This window comes from Narcine bancroftii, chromosome 1 (genome assembly GCF_036971445.1).
Source record: "Narcine bancroftii isolate sNarBan1 chromosome 1, sNarBan1.hap1, whole genome shotgun sequence".
Classification (NCBI taxonomy): domain Eukaryota; kingdom Metazoa; phylum Chordata; class Chondrichthyes; order Torpediniformes; family Narcinidae; genus Narcine; species Narcine bancroftii.
The window spans coordinates 277,116,460-277,133,568 of record NC_091469.1 but is presented as its reverse complement, the minus strand read 5'-3'; the positions used below and the strand labels follow the sequence as shown (position 1 = coordinate 277,133,568).

Genomic DNA, 17,109 nt, shown 5'->3' with positions numbered 1-17,109 from the left:
AAGTATTCTGACTGGAGATCAGTGACTAGTGGAATGCTGCAGGGATCTGTTCTGGGACCCCTGCTCTTCATGACTTTTATAAATGGCCTGGATGAAGAGGCAGAAGGATGGGTCAGTAAGTTACAGATGATACAAAGGTTGGAGGAGTTGTGGATGAAGCTGAAGATTGTTGAAAGTTACAAGAAGATATAGACAGGATGTTGAGTTGGGTAGAACCGTGGCAGATGGATTTCAATCCAGATAAGTGTGAAGGGATGCATTTTGGAAGGAATAATCAGAAGTCTGAGTACATGGTTAATGGTAGGTTACTTAAGATTGTGGATGAACAGAGGATCCTAGGGGTGAAAATCCATACATTCCACAAGGTCACCGCACAGGTTGAAAGAATAATTAAAAAGGCCGATGGGATGCTGGGATTTATTAATAGGGGGATTGAATTCAGGAGTAGAGAGGCCATGTACAACTCTACAAATCTCTGGTAAGACCACACTTAGTACTATGTTCAGTTCTGGTCACCTCATTATAGGAATCTCCAGAGGAGATTTATCAGTATGTTGCCTGGATTGGGAAATAAGTTTTATGAGGCAAGGTTAGCAGAGCTAGAACTTTTCACTTTGGAGCGTAAAAGGATGAGAAGAGTCTTGATAGATGACTACAAGGACATGAGAGGCATAGATAGGGTAGACAGCCAGCACCTGTTTCCCAGGGCAGGATCAGCAAACACCAGAGGACATATGTACAAAGTTAAAGGAGGGAAGTTTAGGGGAGACATCAGGGGTAATTTTTTTTTAAACACAGAGAGTGGTGGGTGCCCAGAATGCCTTGTCAGGGACGATGGTGGGAGCTGAAACACTGGGGACATTTAAGAGATTCTTAGACAGACACATGGATTAAAGAGAAATAGAGGTTATGATGTAGGGAGGGGTTCATATCTTTTTTTTAAGGAAGGAATATATGGGTCAGCATAACATCAAGGGTAGAGGGCCTACACTGGGCTGAATTGTTCTATGTTCCAGCATTGATCTACCACCATATGATGGAAGGACAAGTTTAATTTTTGCAGGTTTACTTGTATCCTGCTCTGAAATGCAAGACTACAAGTTGAAATCAGGGTTCCACATAACATGCTATGATGAGGTTGGGCCAAAACAAGTGCTGCCCACAAATGACTAAAAAAGAATGAGAGAAAGTTAACCTACACCCCAGCTTAGCTGATAGTCAAATATTATAAAATGGTTATATTTTAAAAAAAAATTTAAAAACAGAAACCATTAATATCGTATATTTTGGTGCATGTCGACTGCCAGATAAGTTGGGTGCCAAAGTTCAGCCTCATTTTAATGGTTTTATTATATATTTGGCAAATCAGTTGACTCCAAAAATTGCAATGACTGAGCTGTTGGGCATTGACTGAGGGTGGTTGTTATCATGGAGGCTCCAGAAAAATGACAAAAGTATGAAGCAAGTTTTTAAGTTAAAAGTAATAGAAATGGCCAAGAAATCCAGCAATGGTGCCACTGCAAGAAAATGTGATATATATGAGAAGTTGATAAGAGAATGGCGAAAGAAAGAAGAGAATTTAAGATAAATACCTAAAAGGCAACGTACGAAGAGAAGAGGAATCACCCGTAGGCCAGAGTTGGAAAACCACGTTGCAGAATGGGTACGTGAACAGAAGCAAGATTGTTATGTGGTCACGCAATATAAAATAAGAGTATTTGCACTGAAGTGGGTAAAGCCGCACCCAGACCTCAGTAAAAATTTTGAAGCTACCGTTTCATGAACAGGAAAAATTTGGTATTACGACAAAAAACAAAAATTACACAGAAACTACCAAAAGATCTTGATCATAAATTTGTGAGTTTTCACCAGTTTATTGTACGTAACTGGCAGAAATACCAGTTTGCATTGGCAAATATTGGAAAAACCTGACAAAACCCTCATGAATGTTGACATGATTGGCAATAGAACACTGGAATGTAAAGGTGTGAAAAATGTGCAAATCAGAAGTATAGGCCATGAAAGGACTAGGTTTACAGTGGTGTTATTGTGCATGGCCAACGGGACAAAGTTAAGACCCATGGTAATAATCTTCAAAGATAAACTTAAACCTAACATAAAATTCCAGCAGGTATTTTTATACATTTTCATGAAAAAGGTTAAAAGGATGAAAATGGTGTAAAATTATGGACATATAATGTGTGGAACAGGTGGCCAGGTGATTTACGCAAGGAATGGAGTTTGAGTTTGCTGGTCATGGATATATTTCATACCCACTTAACTGAGAAGACTAAAAGTAGATAGCACTAAATAATTCTTGTGTGATGGTTATCCCAGATGGTTTGACATCTCTACTGCAACCTCTCAATGTCTGCTTGAACAAGCCATTCAAAGACCATGTACATGAAGAATGGAATACATGGTTGACGAGTGCAGAGCGGGGCAATGCATGCTGCATCACTTGAAAGCAGAAACTGTAATAAAATCATTTAAAAAGTGGGATATCGCCTCATCAGATATAGACTGGGATCTGTATGAAGACCATTTAAACAGTGAGAGTATGGAAGTGCTTGCTATGATATTTGGCTCAGACGATGATAATGATAGGATTTTAAATGTGCTTGTTTTCCAATAAAAATTTTATTCTATTAAACTGGTAGCATGATGATTTGTGGTTTTTTTTCAAGGGTCGATTTATATGCCAAATCAATCTTCAAAGCATTGTGACAGATTATAGATATGCTTTTGGGAGATAAACTGGGGCAGGTTTTTTTTCGTGTAGGTTACATACAAACACTTTAAAACAGATCTTATTTAAAATACTGGAGCTCTGCTCATGCTAGACATGTTGGGACTAACAGTCTTTGCAGTAGCTTTGGAGAACGCCCAAGGAACTTCATGAATGGATTGTTGTTTACAAAAAGAAAGAGCTTGTTGGAGTTGCAGGCTGTCTGGAGTGGAACTTGCTGTTCTAAGAGGGTCATGTGGTTTTGCAAGCAGAGAGTGTCAAACAGGCTTTTTCTCTGAAAGAGAGAGAGAATTCAGTTCTGCAGTTTTACAGTCAGCAGCAGTAGCTGGGACTGGAGCAGGTCAAGCTGGTAAGCTTGTGGAAATAAACCCATTTGGAAGATGGGTTGTGAGTGTGTAGTTCAGCCTGGTCAAAGACCTTGTGGTTCATGCAAGAGGAGAGGACTGGCTGCCTAATGTATCACTTAAAATAAGTGAAACAAAAATTAACTCTGTGGTGACCTGAAAGAAAAAGGTTATCATCTGGAAAACCCTGAAGGGGCAAGACACTGACATGGCTGATTAGAAGGGATCAGTTTGTGTCCTGGAACAACAAATCTCTCTCAGAAAACCGACAAGAACCTTCGTGAGTGGTAACCATTTACCTTTCAAGCACCAAAGCCGGGTGAACTTTATAAATGTTAAATTCTGTGCACGGTATAAGAACTGCTCGCAACCAGTGAACTTGGAGGAATGAGAAATGAGATTGGACTGTGAATCAAAGAACTTTTCTGAACTTACACACACATTACATACACGTGCACTTAGAATTAGAAGGGGGTTAAGTTAGGTTAGTTAAGTTAATAGTGACAAGTTAAAGTGTGATTCTATTTTCAGGTTTAAAGATAATTAAAAGCAACTTTTGTTTAAGTAACCACTTGTCTTGGTGACTATCTATTGCTGCTGAGTTTATGGGTCCTCTGGGCTTGTAACAGTGGTCAAGCAGTTTTTTTTAGATGAATTTAAGGACTCAAAGTATATCTGTCATATGTCGACATCCACTTTTGAAGATTTCAACTTGACTTATTCGCCAAAATATATGGTATATCAAATAAAATGTTCTTCAATAATTAAACATTTGCACAAATGCAATTTATTTAAAACTATAAATAACCTCCAATTTTTCCTTCCTCTTCATGGCAATCTGTCTCCAAAGAAATCTGGGTCTTAACCAGATGCAGATTCAACAGGCAAAATTCACCAGTAAAATAGTTGGGGAATTGCAGCAAGTTTGTGCTCCACCCCTGAATTCCATGAGAAATCCAATATCAAAGTATAGAAGGAAAATTGCGAACAGCTCTTGCAGCTAGTTTATAGCCACATTTGCTCTTAAATTCGGTGATAATTATAATGTATATGGGAGATTCAGCACAAAACTTCCAATATTTCCCTATAACTCCAATTTAACATGTTTTCTGAAGCACCATCACTTGATCCCCTAAAAATTGTATCTGCCAACAACTATGTATTATAATGAACAAATGTGCAAATGTTACATTTCATCCAGAGGTCAGAACAGTCACAAGAAGCAAATTAAAAAAAAAAATCAGGATGATGCTGAGAAAGAATCTGAAATAATTTAATGCATGCAAAAAGCTTTAGATGTGGTCAACTGATATTTATTTCTGGAAAATAATTCTGATCGGGAAACCGCTGTTTATATTAATGTTAACATCACAATCTGAGACACATCTTGAACAATGACAAATGCTATGCATTCCATTCTCAAAACCAGAAGATGCTGTGGAGATGGAAATGCACGATATGAATTTGCAGGGGACATTCTGGAATTAACCACTTATATCACAAAAACTGCTTTGAATCAGTGAAGGTTAATTTTCTGGAATCTGAAGGTTAATTCAGTTAGTGCCTTAGAAATACGGAGAGAAAATGAGGGTTCAAAAGAATACAATGCAGTACAGTACCTTGGTTGAAGACTCTTCCTTTAACAGTAGTCTTTTGCTGAGAATGAGTGAACAGCTTATCTCTGTACCCAAGTACTGGTGGATCATAGCAATGAGAGAGAAATTGCAGAAATTTTAGTATGTCTATCAAACCAATTCTCAAATTGCAAGCAAAAAAAATATAGTGTACAGATATCATAAAATATGATCCTATAGATAACACAGGTTTTGCTCTCATAATGGTCTGATTTTGTAGGGTGCAGGGTTTGAGCAGCAGACTTAGTGGGGGAATATCTGTCATACTTATGGATTAGATAAATATACACTTATGCACCTGCTTTCCCTTAATTCCAGTATCATTGTGCCCATTTACTGGAAAACTGGGATTCCAAATTACCTGTTTTGCCTAAACCAAAATCTATACATATTCATCTAAAAATCTATTTATCTGCACTGGTTTGGATGAGTGCCCAAAACTACTACATTTGGCACACTGTGCCTTGAAACTCTCAATTTATAGAGTTCCTCACCTGGTGCTATGCTAGGCATTATGCCAATTAAAATGGTGATAGGCTTCATTTCTACAGGACTCTGGAAAATATAACAATCTGACAGACCTTTGGCAATTTCCTGGTGTTATGGCAGGACACTGGCAGAAATCCAGTGGAATTTTTGGATCATAATCAACTCGTCATATTCTTTATTTACAAGCTTCAATTAAAAACTCATGTCTGTGATTAGGTAAATTAATAGCATTAGTAATATTTATAAATTTGTAAACACTGTTGGCACGGCTCTAAATTAATTAAGCTTGTAAATCCAAAAAAACTACCAAATGAAATTAAAACACATTCAAATCTGCAATGACAATTTAACAAAATGAACTGTTGCAAACATTTGCAATTACGATTGCCTCATTTTATGATGCAAAATTATTGGAATGTAAATATAAAAGGAATGTGAACACAATGGAATAATTACATTAACATTCCCAATATGGATTGTTGAGAAGGAAGGCACAAAATTACACAATTAATATTACTTCAGCCAGAGTACATTATTTTCTAATGTTGCATGCACTTTTTACAGAAAGTACAATTTAACCTTCTATGTTCTAACAGCTAACGTATCCCTTGCTGTTCATCCGGCTGTAGAATTTTTTCATCTTGAAGTTAACTAACTTGTAGATTGCTCAGCTCACAATACAATATTAAATTATGGTACCATGTTAAAATACCAAAAATAGCAAATGCTGAAACAACAGAATAAAGACAAACTCTAATCATCTAGTATCTGGTTGTTTGGAAATGTTGGTGGTATGGCATTTGGCTCACTCATTGTTACAGAACATGAGCCAGAGTACAAGTAGGATATGCAGGCAGAGCTGGGGATACAGAGTGCTGTGAAGTTGGGGCCAAGTGTGCAGTTGGAACCAGTAATGGGGTTCAGAACACCAAGGTCGCAGTCAGAAATGGGTCTGGAATGCTTTTATATTTCATACTCTTTTTAAAGCCGGTGGGTTTGCAACAAAACTTATTGTACGACAGGTTAAAAAAGTGAAATAAAAGTGTGTTTGGGTATTCATAGAAATAACAACTAATTGTCATAAACTCTGTTTAAACTGCATTACCAAAGTTTCAGATAATTGGAGTTTTGAATTAAATTCCAGGAGATATTGATGATGTAGTTGAAGTAGGGAAATAGAATTTAAGGCACACACAATATAATTCAGGTATTTCAGAGTTAGTTATTCTAAAGTACCTTAAAGCAGAAAAATATCTACAAAATCAAGCAATTTATATCAGAATTATATCCTCAAGGAAAGGAACGAATCACCTACATGGCATCAAATCAAGAAATTATTCAGTTTACTTGCTTTCAATATTCATCATGTCCTGATGCTATGAATCAACCAATGTAGAACTCCTTTATTCAAAAAGGTGGAGAACAAGATATAAAATATCCGTTTTTGTGAAAATAGTGAAACTCCATTAGAATCACATTCAGAATTTATTGAAATGAACAAGTCAAGAAATTTGTTGTTTTGCAGCAACATGGAGCAAACATTCATATAAACCAGCTTACAACAATAAATTAAAAAAAATTGCACTAAAAGTCAGTGTCTTTGGTTCATTGATCACCCAGGAATCTTATGGCATTGGGGAAGAAGCTGTCCTGTGTCGCTGAGTGCTCGTTTTTAGGCTCCTTTACCTTTTTCCACTTCAATGGTAGCAGAGTGAAAAGGGTATGGCTTGGGTGGTGGGGGTCTTTGAGGATAGAGGTTGCTTTTTTAAGACATTGCCTCTTGTAAATGTCCTTGGTAGATTGAAGTCTGGTGCCTGTGATGTCGCAGGCCGAATTAACAACCCTCTGGAGTTTTTTTTCTTGTCCTGAGAGTTGCCACCTCCATACCAGACAATAATGCAATCAGCCAGAATGCTCTCCATGGTACACCTGTAGAAGTTTACGAGTTTTCGGTGACATAGTGAATCTCCTCAAACACCTCACAAAGTATAACCGCTGGTGAGCTTTCTTCATGATTGCATCGACATGGAGGGTCCAGGACAGATCCTCAGAGATGTTGACACCCAGGAATTTGAAGTTCAAGACCCTCTCCACTACTGAGCCTTCGATGATATTAAAGCAAGAGAACATAGTTAAAGATAATCAGGTAAAATCAACATGATTTTGTGAGAGGGAATTAATGTTTAATCTATGAAGAGGTAACATCAGTAGTGGATAAGAAATAAATCTTGGATTCATGATGTTTAGATTTCAAGAAGGCATCGGATAGGAGCCAATGTTAAAGATTATTGTAGGAAGCAAAAGATCATCACAAAAGATTATTCTATCTTCTATTAGCATGGACAGAAGATTGGATGATTAACAGGAAACAGTTTGCAAGCATAAATAATCACTACAAGATGTAACAAGCTATTGCACAAAGCTCAGTGCTGGGTCCTCATCTTTTGACTTAATGGTCAATAAATTGGCTGACAACACTTCAGTAGGAACTACATTGTGAAAGGGACCAAAGGAGGTGACAAAAGAATAATGATAGTTTAACTAAGTAAACAATGATCAGAGAACTGAAGGACAATATGACAAAAAGTGAAATTTCCCACTAATTGGAGATGTACAAAGAGGATATTATCTACATAGTGAAAGATTTTGGAGCACTGACTTGCATAGAGATCTGGATGTCCAAGTATTTGATTCACAAATACTTGGATATCCAGATATTCAGATACAGGAAGCAATTGGGAAAGACATTTTTTTTATTGGGATGAGAATTGAATATATAGGAAGGAATGCTTCAATTACATTGCACACCGTTGAGATCCCATCTGGAATAGTATAATTTGTACAACATAAGAAATAGGAGCAGGAGTAGGCCATCTGGTTGATGAGGCTTACTTGAGGAAGGATGCTCAGGCACATGCACTGGAAGCAGTACAAAGAAGGGTAAGTTGTTGTATTATGAGGAAGGACTGGACAGATTGGACTTGTAAGTGCAGGAATTTAGAAGAGTGAGAGGGGATATGATTGAAACATCCTTAAATAAGAAGCAAAGAAGCAGCTAAGATGAAAAGAAATAGAAGGATATGATGTTGGGGTTTGAGGAAAAGGGCTGAATAACGTTCATGTGAAGCAGAAATCTATTGGACCAAAGGGCCTTCTTCTGAAATGTAAATACACTGCAAAATAATAGATCTGACTAAAGGAATTGTTTTGCTGTCAACATAAGAAATTAAAACCTTCTTGCATGTGAAAACTACAAACAAATCTGTTTCAAAGGTCTTGCCAGTATTCAAACTGACATTTGTGTTAATGAAGAATTTAGAACAGGAAATGTTAGATAAGGAAGTGACTTAGGCAAGTACAATAAAATTAAACCAAAAGAAATGGCGAACTCGTGCTACTTCCAAATCAGACCCTGAAATTCCCAGCACTTTGAAGTTTAGATCTATATATGGTGTCATTATAGTTCAATAGTTAAATACAGAAGGAATTTTGTATCATGTTACCCCAAATTCCAAAGACATGTTAACATATCAAGCATAACAACAGACTTGATTTGGTACACTGGATTTCAGTAGTGGTTGTGGTGGTGGTGCTGGGACAGGTGATTGAGTATCATGCATAATAGGGACTATGGTTAATAAAGTTTTTCTCGAGTCTGCTACACCACCATTTCCAATCATAAAACAGTGTGTAAAAAAAACCTCCTAATTTCTTCCTTGTTCTTTAGAAATTATTTTTAAATTGTACCTTCTCATATCTGACATGTCTGTTCTGATGAAAGCACCTCATCTTTAATTCCAGTGAAACATCTACCACTTTGAACACCCTTAATACATTTCCCTCATAGAAGCATAACAATCTTAAGTATCTCCACATGGCCAATCCTTTATCTTTGATACTATTCTAGTGAGTTTCCTCTCTACCTCTCCAAGGCTCTAATATCCTTTCTCCAGAGTGGCAAACAGAATTGAACATAATATTCCAGATAGTGTTTAACTCGTGATTTAAAATGTTTTACTGTAACTTCTTTGCTTTTGTGTTCTAACCCAATGTTTTGTAAAGATGTGGCTATATGTTTTGTTTCAAAATTTAGACCAGGACAAATGATCCATTTTTAGGTTACTCATTTAAATGAAGTAATAGCATGAAATAATTTGCTTTAATGTCACTGTTTTGTAATTAAAATTTTACCAATTGAGCATTATTTTCAAGGCTCAAGTTCATTGTCCTATACTCTTTATATGCTCAGATTCTTTTTATAACTTGAGACAAATCCAGTCTTGAGTAATCCTTTGATTCTTTGCATAAGTGATGATATTTATCCCATTAGCTGTACATCATACTTTTCCATTGAGGATCCAGCTGATTTAATATTAGGCTCATTTTTATTTTCTGTTTTCTAATTAAAAAACCCATTTATTCTGAGTTTCATGGAGGAAGTTTAATTCTACATAACTTATTTCCAAAAAGCAAGCACCTTATCTTTATGATGGATTTTTGAGGACAAAATATTTAGTAGCCTATTTCTCTTGCTCTCAAAGGATGCGATTTTTCTTGGAGTTTGCCACAAGTTTCTTTTGTCCAACTTTCTCCTTGCTGTTCAGGTTGCTTGCTTCTGATGCCTCCATTGTTTCTTTGGTTCTAAATCCTGCTGCAGGATTGGATTTATGCCTTTCCTCTGGAGATTTAACAGTAATATATATGTAGTTTGATGCCATGATATCAAGGAGGAAGTCTTTACTTCTCTCTCAGCACTGTTGATACAAAGACTTGCTTGTTTCAACCTTCAAAAACATATGTTGTTATTCCTTATCCTTTCCCTGTATTTTTCTAGATATCATTCTTTTAAACTTCATGTGTTTTTCCAAAATAAACTTAAGTTAGTTCACTGTGCATCTAAAGACCTGCCTTCAATGTCTGAAAGTCAAGTCCAAGGTTTATTTTCAAGATGAAAATCTAGAAATTGGTGCTGCAATTGGTCACCATTTCAGACACTAGCTCACAGTTTCACTCTCTTCTGAAGCTTGGCAAGGTTCTAGCAATGCTGGCTTCATGAGAGAAGTGTTGTCTCAAGAGTTTAAGCCAAGCGTTCAAAAGTTCAAGATCTATATATATTGTTTTGATGGGTTGTTTAAAAATGTTAAAAAAATCCCTGATAGGTAGAAAAATAAAATTAAAGATGTATATTCTAATCACTTCTAATGTCATTCTATTAAAGGTACTTGAAACAAAATAAAATTGTTGTTTCTATTAATTAAGTTAATGAACAACTTATATATTTACAAATTAGTTATTATTTATACAGAAAGGTAAAGGCTTGTCCCATTCCCCCAAAATAACAAATATGATTGTAAGTTAAAAAAAAAAGTTTGTTACTTAATTGATAATTTTGAGGTCATGATTACTGCTGTAATGTGGGCAATATGTTTCTTCATTGTCAAACATTTGTTGCCCCACATGGCCAAGCTGGTTTACATGGCCATGAATTCGTCTTGTCTGAGAAAAAAAAAGCAATACAGATTTTATCATAAGAGCCAGGGTTAGCACATCTACTACTAAACACAAATAACTATCCAGGTTGCACACAGGACAGCCCAGCCTGTAATATTGATTTGTTTTCCTCATCGTTGAGAAACATGGATGTTTCATATGCCTGAAAACTGAGTTCTATCCTTAAAGAAGCTGCTAAAAAGATAACTGTAAATTATTCCACTAGTATAATAAGCATGCTGAAGTTTAATCAAATAGAATAGACCAAAACTCTGCTACTCACACCCAATAAATACCCCTCCATCCCCTTCATATTCATGTGCCTATCTAGAAATCTCTTAAATGCTACCATTATATCTGTTTCCACCAATACTCCTGGCAGCGCATTCCAGGCACTTACCACTTTCTGTTGAAATATTTGCCTTGCACATCTCCTTTAAACCACACCACCCCCCCCCCCCCCTCTCATCTTAAATGCATAGTTTCTAGGATGTGACAGTCTTGTCCTGGGGAAAGGATTCTGACTGCCCATCCAATCAATAATTTTTTAAACCTCCATTAGGTCTCCCTTCAGATTCTTATGCTTCTGACAAAACAATCCAAATTTGTCCAATCTCTCCCCATAACTCGTACCCTCTAAGCCAGGCAACATCCTGGTAAACCTCTTCTGTACCCTTTCCAAAGCCTTCACACCTTTCCTGTAATGAGGCAACCAGAATTGCACACAGTATTCCAGGTGCAGCCTAACCAAAGTTTAATATAGCTGCAATCTTCTTTCTCGAGACTCAATGTCCCACCTAATGAAGCCAAGCATCCCCTGCTTCTTCTTTACGACCCTATCTATTTTTGTGGGCACTTTCAATGAGCTATAGACATGGACCCTAAGATCTCTCTGCACATCAATATTTTTAAGAGCCCTACCATTCACTCTATGCATTACTCTTGCATTTGGCCTTACAAAGAGCAGCACTTCACACTATCCAGATTAAACCCTATCTACCATTTTTCTGCCCATACTTTTTATTTCCCGTTGCATTCTTTGATAACCCTCTACTTTGTACACAACTCCACCAATCTTTGTATCATCTGTAAACTTACTAACCATCCCACCTTCTATTAAATACACATCATTCATGATAATCATAAACAACACAGATCTCAACACTTATCCCTGCAAAACACAGGCTTCCAGCCCTAATAATAGCCTTTCACCATTACCCTCTATCTTTCATTAGCCAGTCAATTTTGTATCCAAACTATCAATTCACCATGGATTCTAAGCATCCAAGGTTCCTTTCTAAGGTACAAAGTTCCTTTTATTGTTCAATCCATTGGCAACCTAAGTTCCAGATCCAAACCTCCGATATGATCAGAAAGCCTTCAGCGCCCGAGGCCCCTCGAGAGCCCTTCTTGCCTTTAGCACCCTCTTGAATCCCGGTTCCGCACCTTCTGAATCAGCCTACAATGAGGAACCTTATTTTACTAAAGTCCTCGTAGAAAACATTACTGTCCTACCTTCTTCAATTATCTTTGTCACCTCAAAAAACTGGATCAATTTGGTAAGTCATCACCTCCCATTTGAAATCCATATTGACTGTCCCTCATCTGACCAGACTTTCCAAATTTTCAGAAACATGATCCTCAAGTATCCTTACCAGTAGTTTTCCCTATCACAGATGTGAGGCTTATTGGCCTATAATTTCCTGGATTATCCTTTTTTTTCCCTTTTGAACAAAGGTACAACTTTAGCTGCTCTCTGGTCCTCTCCAGTTATTTGTGTGGATACAAAGATCTTTGTCAAGGCCCCAGCAATATTTTCACTTGCCTCTGTCAATCACTGTGCAAATACTGTACATCCCTTCAGGCCCAGGGTACTTGTCCACCTTTGGCTTTCCTAATGTCCTTCTTGATCTCACCTGTCTGATTGTAGCTTTCTGAATCTTATGCATGCCTCACTTTTAAAAAAATGTTAACTAAGTTTATGACCTGTCTCATCAACCGTTCTGTTTTCTTGCCATTTTTATCCTTCCTTTGCACTGGAACATGCTGGTCCTTGGCTCTTAAAACAACTGTCACACATCAGTTGTGGGCTTGCCCAATAACCATTAAGGCTCCTGACTAATCATGTAATTTGTCTTCCCCCAAATTAGTACATTTCTACAAGGTCCAAGGCTATAAGTGATTATTATTTCCAAAATGTTCCCCCACTCAAACTCCAATCACCTGGCCAGGCTCATTGCCAACAATGTGGCCCCCTTCCTGGTTGGACGATCAACATGTTGCTTCGAGAAACTCTTCTGGATGCACTTAACAAATTCTGCCTCATTTAAACCTCTGACACTAAAGCCATCCCAGCAAATATTCGGGAAACTAATGCTTCCCACGATGACAACCGTGTAGCTTTTGCAACTTTCCATGATCTGTATACGCCACCTCCTGATGACTATTAGGAGGCCCTATCAGAGTGATTGGACCTTTCTCATTTCTGATCTCTACCCACACTGCCTCAGTATTTGAGCCCATCATTAGGTCCTCCGTGAATGCAGCTGTGTCACTCTCCTGATGATTTGTAGTTCACTTATTTTGGTAATACTCTGGTAAACAAAAACACTTAAGTTATCTTGCTCTTCTTCATAAGCAACATTCCAATAAAGATTTCTGTGCACAAAATAACTATTCTATTTAATTGTGGCAGAAACTGAGTTGATTTCCTTACCTGAAGCACAATATCCTTTGCCAATAGTACTGAAATCAAGAACTCATTGCAAAGTTAAAACAACCATTGCTAACAGTAGACCTTTATCTCTGTGATCAGATCTCATACTTGAAGCAGTGAAACACAACAGGGGAGACTTTTTAAAATGACTGTGAATCTCATGAACCTGTACTTTGCAAAAAGATTGAAATGTAACATGACTAACCTCCACGTGTAAAACTGTTTGGAAGATGCACATCCAAATGTGTTGGGACCACCTGCTTTATCACACTGGTTGCTCGAGAAGATCGTTTGTCAATGGCTGTATCTAAAAATAAAGTTTTTTATGTTTCTCTTTGATTCAACCATTTACAAAATTGATTAAGTAGCAAAACAAAGGCAGTTTTAATGACTCAATATCCATTCAAATGCTAAGACACAGACTAGGGAAGCCCCAGAATTAATATTTAAAGTCACAGACTTAATACAGCATAGAAACAGGCCTTTTATCTTAACTCATCCATGCCAACCCATTTGGCTCAAATCCCTGTGAACCTCTCCTATCCATATACCTGCTCAAGTGTCTCTTAAGCATTGTAATTGTACCCACCTCCACAATTTCTTTTGGTAGCCTCTTCCATATAATCAATTGCCCTTTGTATGAAAAACTTACCCATCAGATCCCTTTAAAATTGTTACCCTCTCACCTAAAACCTGTACCCTCTAGTTTTAGATTTCCTGACCCTGGGAAGAAGATTATGACAATACACCTTATTATATGCCCTTTATGATTTTGTAAACCTCCATAAGATCTCAGCGTCCTTTGCTCCAGGGAAAATAGTTCCACTCTCTCTTATAACTCAAGTCCTTCTGTTCAAGCAACATCCTTATAAATCTTTTCTGCAACCACATTGGCATCTTCCTACAGTATGGTGATCAGAACTGCGGTCTCACCATTGCTTCAACAAGGCATTTCAACTCTTGTACTCAATGCCCCATCTAATGAAGGCAAGATACATGCCAAATACCTTCTATACCATCCTATCTATCCAAGTGTCCACTTTCAGAGAATACCCCAAGGTATCTGATGGACTTGTACCCCAAGATATCTGTTCTACAACACTCTCCATGGTCCTGACACTCCCTGATTTATCTTCCCAAAATACATCACGATCCAAGTTAAATTCCATTGGCCCACTTTCCCAGTGGATCAAGATTCTGTTTTAATTCTAGACAACCTTTTTCACTTTCCATCACCAATTTTAGTATCATCTGCAAATGCACTCACTTATATTCTTATCCAAACCATTCGTACACACACACACACACACACACATATAATATATATGACAAACTGGGGACCCAGCAACGATCACTGTGGCCTCCCATCTGAAAGGAAACCCTCCATGACTACAGGTGCTCCCCTACTTACAATGGTCCGATTTAAGATTTTTCAAGTTACGATGATTTGAAACCGTACTTTCAATTTTGAACTGTTCCTGTCTTTGTCTTTGGCTTGGCTTGGCGGACGAAGATTTATGGAGGGGTAATGTCCACGTCAGCTGTACTTGCAATATATACACACAAATATAAAATATATACTCCCTCGTGATGCTGACTCAACTACCCTCGCAGTCTTTGTAGTGATGATGTGAATGAATACACTATAAACAACCCATCATGTCTACTAAATGCCCATGTGTGTCTCCTGCTTATGAGAGATTACAAGAGATTTGCAAGAGCTGACAGGCAGATACAGGATACTCTTGCTTGCTAGAGAAATTTACAAATAAAAGAAGAAACAATTTGACAGTCCAAAATTGATATCTTCCTGAAGATTATGCTTGTTAAACCATCAACAAGTGTCGATGCCACAGTGCCTTCAAAAAGTGTCGATGCCCCAGTGCATTCTACAAGCTACTCTTGAGCATCATCAGAAGAGAGTGAAATTGATGACCCTGTTGCTTCAGCATCCCCACCATCCAGCAATTAATTTTAGTTCAATGCTTCAACCATTCTTCATGGCCAGTGTGCTTTCAGCTGTGTACATTAATGTTTTTATCAATGTGGAATAAAGGTATTCAAAATTTAATTATAAAAAATGGTAAGTGCGGTATTCTTTTTTGAATTATGATTTTTTTGGCACTTTGCCAGGATGTAACCCCATCGTAAGTTGAGGAGCACCATACTCGGCCCTTTCCATCAAATCAATTTTGTATTCAATTGGCTAGCTCACTTTACAGCCCAAATAATTGCACCTTGCACAACAGCCTATCATGCAGGATCCTGTCAAGAGTTCTGCTGAATTCCATGTAGACAATGTGTACTGCCTTGTCCTCATAAATCCTCTTGATCACCTCCTCAAAAAATTCAATTAAGTCCATGAGACACAATTTCCCATGCACAAAGCCTTGCCTAACATCTCTATTTAATCTTTTCCTTTCCAAATGCAAATCCTGATTCTCAGAATCTCCTCCAGTAATTCTCACCACTAATATTAGGTTTATTAACTTGCTTTTCCCTGATTTGCCCTGGAAGCCATTCTTAAATAAAGGCACAACATTATCTACCCTTCAATATTCCAGTGCTATTATCTTTGGCTTTAGAAGATACATTTCCTATTTGCCAGCCTTGCCTCTCATTCTAAAAGAAATATGTTGACCCGGATTTCTCTCTATCTCACTTTTAAAAGCTTCCAACTCGATAGATGTCCCTTTATCTACTAACAGTCTCTCCCAAAGTTTGCAAGTTCTTACCCAATACCATCAAAGTTCACTTTGCACCAATTGAGGAGATTATCATTTATTCTAAATGGAGTTAGCTAATCTAATATTTGAATTTGATTCAAAAATGTTAGGAAGAAGGTAATTAGTAAAGGTTGCTAATCCCAATCATCATTCAATGTTCCAGGTAGGAACAGTGGGATTAAGAAAGTTCAAATGATGCCTTATCTATGGTCAAAAATAACTTGGATAAAGGATAGAAAAATGTTGGACCATTGGAAATTTGGCTGAGTAGAATGTCAGTAGAAAAAGAACCAAAAGATAAAGTAAAAAAATGGAGAAAAAAAGGAAAGCTAATTTAGACTATAAAGTACATCTTTATCCTTAATAAATTCCTTGATTCTTCAAATGTCAAGACTGAAAAGCAAGTTCAGGCAAAGTAATAAAGATATTTCCATGGAATGAAGCAAGAAGTTTTTGATTATGTTGTGTAAGAGCAAAACATAGATTGAATGTATGATTTGATCAGTTCAACACAATCTGTCTTGCAGTCTTGCTTTCTAAATCATGTATACCAAATTATATTCAAATGAAACATTACTAGTAAATTCCACTGAGTAAATTACAATCAAGATTCTTTTACTAAACAGATATTCATAATTTTGATTTCATTTAAACCAAAAGCAAATAACAGAATGATTGTTCCAAAGAGAGACTGCACAACCAAGTGCTATTTTTCATGTTGTGAGAAACATCTTTGACCATAATTCAAACATTGCAAAGATTCTGCACTGAGTTAGTAATGTGGGCATGGAGATGAGTAGTGGAATGCCAATCACTGGATCTCTTAATAATGTCTGTAACAGCATGGAGCGTTACAAAAGCAGAGCCTGTGGCTTGCCAATGTTCCTAGGGTGAAAAATGATGGTGAACATAATTTTGTTTAAACTCTTTTCTCTGTCCTTTGTATCACTTATCCTTAAAA

The 17,109-nt window shown here is 37.2% G+C and overlaps 1 protein-coding gene across 9 annotated transcripts in view; it reads right to left on the bottom strand.

Annotated features, from left to right (window-relative positions):
- The window catches only part of sbf2 (SET binding factor 2), a 446,331-nt gene that overhangs the window by 50,795 nt on the left and 378,427 nt on the right, over positions 1-17,109 (bottom strand). For 7 of the 9 annotated variants that reach the window (XR_011345382.1, XR_011345383.1, XR_011345385.1 and 4 more), the window contains 2 exons: positions 13,628-13,729; positions 4,713-4,787 (listed from right to left, as the gene is read on the bottom strand). Coding sequence is in view for 5 of the 9 variants with exons in the window: in XM_069900054.1 (XP_069756155.1) it covers positions 4,713-4,787; positions 13,628-13,729 (177 nt within the window). In the remaining 4 variants the exon portion in view is untranslated. The remainder of the gene's footprint in view (positions 1-4,712; positions 4,788-13,627; positions 13,730-17,109) is intronic. The other 2 variants (XM_069900071.1, XM_069900051.1) reach the window with 1 other exon arrangement.